Source organism: Corylus avellana, chromosome 8 (genome assembly GCF_965113065.1).
Source record: "Corylus avellana chromosome 8, dhCorAvel1.hap1.2, whole genome shotgun sequence".
NCBI lineage: Eukaryota > Viridiplantae > Streptophyta > Magnoliopsida > Fagales > Betulaceae > Corylus > Corylus avellana.
The window spans coordinates 22,900,804-22,908,343 of record NC_142497.1 but is presented as its reverse complement, the minus strand read 5'-3'; the positions used below and the strand labels follow the sequence as shown (position 1 = coordinate 22,908,343).

Sequence of the window (7,540 nt, the reverse complement as noted above, 5' to 3'; positions counted from 1 at the left end):
TAAGGAGATAAATGTAATTGTTCCCGCTTAGAAAGGCCATATAAGAACCATTACTGCTAGAGTTCGGATTACATCTTGTTATTCAATAATACGACATCTCTTGTTATTGAATATCAATTATCAGGAGTAAAACCAATTATTTTTGCATAAATTTATTTAGGAATAATGTTAGAAACTATACTTTTATCTCACCACTATTATTCCATGCTAACATTGTAGTGCCAATCAGCCTATCTAAGTGCTAATTGGCACTACTATATTAACAGGATGTGATAATGAGAAGATGAAAGTGTGATTAATTTGGAGATGTCCTGACCCTTGATATTCAATGACAAAAAAAGTCATGTTATTGAATAGTATATGGGGGCTAAGCTCGAGTAAAGATTGTACGAAATTCTATTATTTCTTTTCAAAATTTTGGCCAGTTGTTGCAATTCTTTTTTATAAAATCTTTAGAGTAATACTAGATACTCTAATTCTATTTTCTTTCCTCATTTCCTCTCCCCTCTAGTCGAAAGAACAAATTAAAAGAGACAGAGAGCAAATGAGGATAGGCCCAGCTTGTTACAATGAAAAACCCAATAGGTTAACCAGTGCATGCAAAGCAAGTAATTATTGAAAAATGATATATATATATATATGCACATATTAATGTTAATCACACATTCCTGCCATTCGTTTTGAAATGAATACAAATTACTAGACATGATAACAATTAACAAATGATGTATAGATTAAAGGTGTGAAAAATAAATATACCAAAAAGGCGTATAAATATTGTGAAAAAAAAAAAGGCGTATAAATAAAGTTATTCGTAAATGTATCATAATACGAGTAATGCTATACGTCATTTCATGTCTTTTTTGTATCTCTTAAAAATTAATGTAACTTTTAAAATTATTATTGGATCAAAATTTAATAGTAATTTATCATAAATTCAAAAAATATATATAAATAAAGTTATCCACGAATATTAACGTACTTTTGATTTTTTTTTGGAAGCATTCCCGCCATATATCTTTTCATCTTTAAGCTTGTCTGTTTGCCTAGATAATCGAAAGGATGATATTCCTTCTAAGCTCTTCTCTGTTATCTCTTTACTAACGTATTCATCTTAATTGTTTTGTTTAACTTGAACGATTGAACAATTATGTATGTAATATATCTACTCTTTAATTTTCTTTTTGTAAGGCGGTTGCGTCCTTTTATATTATGGCTTATCGTTCAAAAAAAGACATGTACGTACGTACATCAGACTCGCCATGACGATTCCTCGATGATTCTCGCTTATGTTCTTCATGGATTTCTAATGAATATACTGATATAGGAAAATTCTATTGAAAACAATGGTAATTGAGATTTGAAAAAAATCTATCCGGCCAGTAGAATATCCAAATAATTCTAGAGATTAATCCTAGTCGCAGATAAAACACCAATTTAGAATATTGATAACAGTTTTAATTACTTTTTTTTTAGTACAAGAAAGCAACTTCGCATCCCCAGCTCATTACTTCCCCCCTTTCTTTCTTTCTTTTTTCTTTTCTTTTATGGTTCTCCTTTAGAGTAAAGAAATACAATTAAAAATTACCTCCCTTACCTTCTTAATTTGTTATATTGGTACACGTTTCTATGATATCCTCCAAGCAATTTGTCGTCCTTCCTTGCTCGATCGGCCAAAATCTTCATAATCTTCATGATCAATATTATATGCATGGTTTTGCACGTCTGCATGCATAAAAAGTCAATTAAGCTTGAACTCAAGCATCTAATTGTAACTACCGATTTAAAATTAATTACAATTTTTATTTTGCTTCATCTTTCCGGACGTGCATCAGTATATATATATAGACTCAAAATCCTATATAATATGGGTTGGAATCAAATACAATAGAAGATTTTGAGCACAACTACTGCTACCAATATATGGGGGCTAATTAAGCTCGAGTAAACATCGTACGAAATTCTATTATTTCTTTTCAGAATTTTGGCCAGTCGTTACAATTCTTTTTTATAAAATCTTTAGAGTAACGATAGATATTATAATTTTATTTAACATTTATCTAACAATATTAATGTGTCACGCCCAATTAACCTTTGGTTAGGTGTACTTGACACAATGTCATTGACTCATTGGTGCTTCTTATAGAACTCAACCATTAAACCCACCCCCCTTTTTTTAAAAAAAAATAAAAAAGATATTTAAGTAAATTTAGTTTCTAAACTGTAGATATTTTCGTCATTTCACGTTAAAAAAAGAACACGAGCATGTGAATAAGTGTGCGCTTTTCCATTTAACGATTTCAGGCCCGGGTCTTTTGCCAACGATTGGTAGTTGAATGTTACAAGTAATAATTCTTGGGGGATAGAGAATGATTTTTATCATTTCTTTCTATATATATCCCAAGCTTTTTATATTGGTATACATGTATATACATTGGTATACTCGTAGGAATTTTAATTACGAATCTTAAGAAATCCTAATTTTAAATTTTTTTTTTTTTTAAGAAAAAAAAAAACCAATTTAGAGTATTGATAGCTGTTTAATTGGATTATCTTCTTATAGGAAAAAAACAACTAGTCGTCATCCAGTTCACAGTTTCTTTCCTCTCTTTTTTTTTTGGTTCTCTTTGAAGTCACATATATATTATATATGAATGGTACATTCATTAGCATGATCTCCAAGCTTATCGCTGTATATGTAAAAATGGACTCCCTTATCTTCTTTGTTATATTGGTGATATCCTTCAAAGCATGCAAAGCCATAAATACAACGCCCAAAACTACACCAAAATTTCCTGCCGTTTTCATCTTCGGTGACTCAACTGTAGATTCCGGCAACAACAACTATTTTGAAACATTAGGTCGGGCCAACCATAAGCCATATGGCCAAGACTTTCCTGGCCACGTTCCGACAGGGAGGTTTTCTAACGGAAAACTGGTTTCAGACTTCTTGGCCTCCATGTTGGGGATAAAAGAAACTGTCCCTCCTTTCTTGGATCCAAGTCTATCGGATCATGAAATCCAAACGGGTGTCTGCTTTGCGTCGTCCGGTGCCGGGTACGACGATATAACGCCGGAAGTAACCCGAGTAATTCCGGTAATGAAGCAGGTTGAGCTGTTCAAGAAGTATATTACGAGGCTCAAGGGAATTGTAGGAGAAGAAGAAGCTAAGAAGACAATCAACGGATCATTGGTTATTATTAGTGCAGGAACTAACGACTTTGCTTTTAATTTCTACGACGCGCCGACAAGGAGGTTACAATTCAACGTTAGTCAATACCAAGATTTTCTTCAAAATAGGCTGCAAAACTTTGTTAAGGTAATTACATAACATGCATGTTTTCGTGTTGTTGATGCGGATTTAACTTCTTCGTTAAATTGAGACACTGGCGTGTTAAAATATTAATTAAATAATTAATTTTCTTTTTTTTTGCATGCATGTTTTCAAGGTTAATTTTCTTACATGTTGATATGATATAATGGCCTCTTGCTTTCATTTTTTCGTTAAATTGATCAGTGATCAGCGTGTTAAAATATTAATTAAATTATTAAATTAATTAATTTTTTTTTTTGTTAGTTTAAGTTTTTAGGATACATGGTGATTAAACGTACATGGTATTAAAGCAGGAGGCCCTAAATTTCTTTGGGACTAGGCGGTGACTTACCTATCTAATCACCTACTGAGGATAGAAAGCTAGAAGACAAAGAGTTGATCCTGAATTTAACCCGACCCAAACATAGTATGTGTGTTACAATATTAATTAAATGATTAAATTTATCATTTTTTATTATCTTATAATTTTTGAAACAAGTAGTAATTTAACTCGGTATCAGAGAAGGTCCTGAATTCGAACCTATTGCCGTCACACTTTCATTTCATTTTGTTGATATGACATTAATGTCAATGATCAACCCTTAATTTTCTTAAAAAAACATACAGTGCTAACTGATTGATAGTAATACATCAGCAAATTATGATAAAAGTATGGTATATAAGATGTCATAACAAATGGTTATAGTGGCTGCTAATTAATTATAATATAACTATATACACTTATATTAATGTTTTTCATTTATATGTAAACTTGCAGCAACTATACGATCTGGGAAGCCGGAAAATGCTTATAGCTGGACTTGTTCCAATCGGTTGCTTGCCGTTTCAGATAACCTTGAAGTTTCGGAATCCGTTGAAGAGAAAGTGTATAGAGAATCAAAATTTAGATGCCAGAAATTATAATGAAAAGCTTGTTAATCTATTACCCCAAATGCAGGCGAAGCTTCCACAGAGTCATATTGCCTATGCTGACGTGTATGAGCCTTTGAGTGACATGATTAATAATCCAACAAAGTATGGTAAGTTCATCCACCTACCTCTCCTCTCAAGATCTAATTTGGCTTACATTGTATTATTCAATAACAATTAATTTTGTATACCAAATTCTTATCTCATAATACTAATGTGGCAGCACCAATCAACCTTCGGATTTTTTTTAAAAAAAAAAAAAAAAAGATTGTCCAAGAGTTGATTAGAGTTGTTAATTACGTCATCGTTGCAGGATAAAAATGGGATCAAGATCCCCTCAAATTTCTTATAAATTTGAGATTCTCTTATTATTAAATCCTAGTCATGCTTTACATCTAACAATCCACAACGTGCCAACTGTCACACAAAATAAATGCTAAAGTTAATGAAACTTTAATGTCTCAATGCACTAGAGAGAGAAAATAAATTTTCATTAACTTTAGCATTTATTTTGTGTGATAGTTAGATGTAAAGCATTGCTATGATTTAATAATAAGAGAATCTCAAATTTGAAAAAAAAAAAAAAACAAAAAAAAAATAATAATTAAGGGGATCCTAATCCATAAAAATGTGGTATATATGTAGTAGCATTGTTACCATTCAATAACATGACTTCTTTTGTCATTGAATATCAAGGGTCAAGATATCTCCGAGCATTAAATGATGAGTAATATTAGAAATCACACTTTCATCTTCTCATTATCACACCTTTTAATATGGTAGTGCAAATTAGCACTTAGATCATGTTGATTGGCACTACCATGTTAGCATGGTATAATAGTGGGGAGATAAAAGTATAGTTTCTAGCATTATTCTTAAATGAATTTATGCAAAAATAGTTGGTTTTATTCTTGATAATTGATATTCAATAACAAGAGATGTCGTATTATTGAATAACAAGATGTAATCGGAACTCTATCTAGCAGTAATGGTTCTTATATGACCTTTCTAAGCGGGATCAGAGCAATTACATTTATCTCCTCAAACTATCATCAAATTTGCAATATTATCTCAAACTATAAAAAGTTGTAATTGACCCTCCACCCTACAAACTACTTATCACTTTCACTTACATGCACCTTCATTTGATTTTCTGTTAAATCCGATGAAAAATGAGCCACGTGCACATGGTCTAAAATGTTAGACAATAGTTTAAGGGGGTAATTAGTGCAGTTTTTCTTTTTTTCTTTTGAGTATTGCATATTGAGACAGAACTTACATAAATTATATGTCTTGCCCAACAGGTTTTGAAAAAACTAAGAACGGGTGTTGTGGCACCGGGTTGATAGAATTCGGACCGTTGTGTACTCCGGTGACTCCAGCGTGTGAGAAGGTTTCAAACTACTTATTTTGGGATGCCGCTCATCCAACTGAACCGGCCTATCGGCACATCGCCGAAATTCTCGTGAAGCAAGCCATTCCCAAGCTAGTGTGAACACAACCATCAGTTAGTTCAATTTGATAAATTAGAACAGTTTAGATGGAAATTTGTCCTTCTTGTTAGAGTATTAATTTTTTTTTTTTTTCATAAGCTTAAGTTTTTTAGATAAATAATGATTTAACATGATATCTGAGTAAAGGTCATGAGTTCAAATTTTGTCTCCATCATTCACCTTTCATTTCAATTAAATATTTCAATTAAATATTTTATGTGTTTAATCTCACTGATTAAGTTTTTGGGATTAATGATTATCTTAACCATGTGTCAATGGGATAAATATAAAGGTAACTTGATGGATAATTTTTGGGGTATACAAGCAAGCCGATTATTAATCGCTAATAACAACTAACTGCATAATTGCTTTGATAGGTGGTTATGTAATACACCAAAATGACATAGTCATGACTCATGTCATTGGCAAAAGTCGTATGCTGAAAATTCCCCACGAGCATTTTCCATAGCTATTTAAAGCAGGCAAACCAGTTCTTTTAAAACATTTATTCAGGCCTAAAACGATCTACAATAGAATAGGCTTTAAAAAATGGTCTAAAAAAGCTCATTACTTGACATACACTTAGCGGTGTGGTTTGACCTTCAATAAAACTGCCATAATCGCCGATTAACGGTTAACAACCTTAACATGACAAATGCACTTACTTAAAAGTGATAGAGAAATGCTACATATTCTAATTTTTTTTTCCAAAAGTTAGTTCCCAAATGATGTGTCACCATCTTATGAGTTAATGACACACTTCCTAAAATAATAAATCTCATAAGATGGTGACACATTATTTAGGAACTAATTTTTGGAAGAAAAATTGGAATATGTAGCATTCCTCAAAGTGATAACCACCTAAAGTAGTTGCAATTGCGGTTAAAATAAATTATGAGATAATGCTTGGAATGAAAAAATAATTGGAGTTCTTCCCTAATTTGGTAATCCCTGGCTGTTGTTTATTTTTGCACAAAAGAATCTTTAAAGATTTTTTTTTCACTAGAGACAAGATAAACTCGTTCGATATTAATTTCAAAAGTAGAGAAATATTAATGACATCGTTGATTTTGTTAGACTTATTGCCGTTATTGGCTCCACACCTAATGAGTAATGTTGTATATATGTACTGTATTAGGAACAAAAATTGCATAAGCTAATTTTTTTTTTTTTTTTTTCATTATGTGAAAATAATGTTTGAGTTGCCCGAAATTAAAACAAGGAAAAATTACTTATTTAGTGTTTCGAGTTTGCAAGTGTACTAAACTGATCTTTGGGTATCAAAAGTATCAAATTTATCCTAGAAATAACTTATCTAATATAATCCTCCTGTTAGCTGTTTGACAAAACCCTAAGAATTCACATCACAACCAATCGTCGATTGACACATGGTGATGGTATGACTGATAACACAACCGATTGTAAAATTACAATTTTATCCTCAAATTTGAAAAAAAAAAAAAAAAAAAAAAAAAAAAAAAAAAACCCAACGTACAGTTGGAATATAACTTGACTCAAATTTAGAAAAATATTGATGAATTAGTCATTTTTAAATTTTCCTTGACATTTATTTCTAAGGCACAAATGGACAAATATTAGATATTGGATTCAAACCAAACAAAAACAAAAACATGGTAACTTACAGATTTGGCTCATGTGCTGTAAAAAAAAAAAAAAAAAAAAAAAAAAATACAGTAGTTTTTCAACGGTTTAGTTTTAACCATACCTTTGTTTCTTTCTCATGAAAAAACTAGGAATTAAAACTAGACTGTTGAGAGAGCTAATTACAGCTAAATCCATTTTA

At 31.2% G+C, this 7,540-nt stretch overlaps 1 protein-coding gene across 1 annotated transcript; it reads left to right on the top strand.

Moving 5' to 3' along the window:
• The first annotated feature begins 2,671 nt into the window (after nucleotides 1-2,671).
• LOC132163172 (GDSL esterase/lipase At2g30220-like) lies at nucleotides 2,672-5,738 on the top strand. Its single transcript, XM_059573358.2, has 3 exons — nucleotides 2,672-3,319; nucleotides 4,092-4,353; nucleotides 5,548-5,738. Exons 1-3 carry the CDS (start codon nucleotides 2,672-2,674, stop codon nucleotides 5,736-5,738), a joined length of 1,101 nt encoding a protein of 366 aa, XP_059429341.2.
• Nucleotides 5,739-7,540: the final 1,802 nt, after the last annotated feature.

What these genes read in the sequence shown, in the direction of transcription:
- LOC132163172 (XM_059573358.2), top strand. Translation starts at nt 2,672, where the DNA reads ATGATCTCCAAGCTTATCGCTGTATATGTAAAAATGGACTCCCTTATC. An exon ending in GGCTGCAAAACTTTGTTAAG is followed by an intron (nt 3,320 to 4,091) that starts GTAATTACATAA and finishes GTAAACTTGCAG; the next exon opens with CAACTATACGATCTGGGAAG. An exon ending in TAATAATCCAACAAAGTATG is followed by an intron (nt 4,354 to 5,547) that starts GTAAGTTCATCC and finishes CTTGCCCAACAG; the next exon opens with GTTTTGAAAAAACTAAGAAC.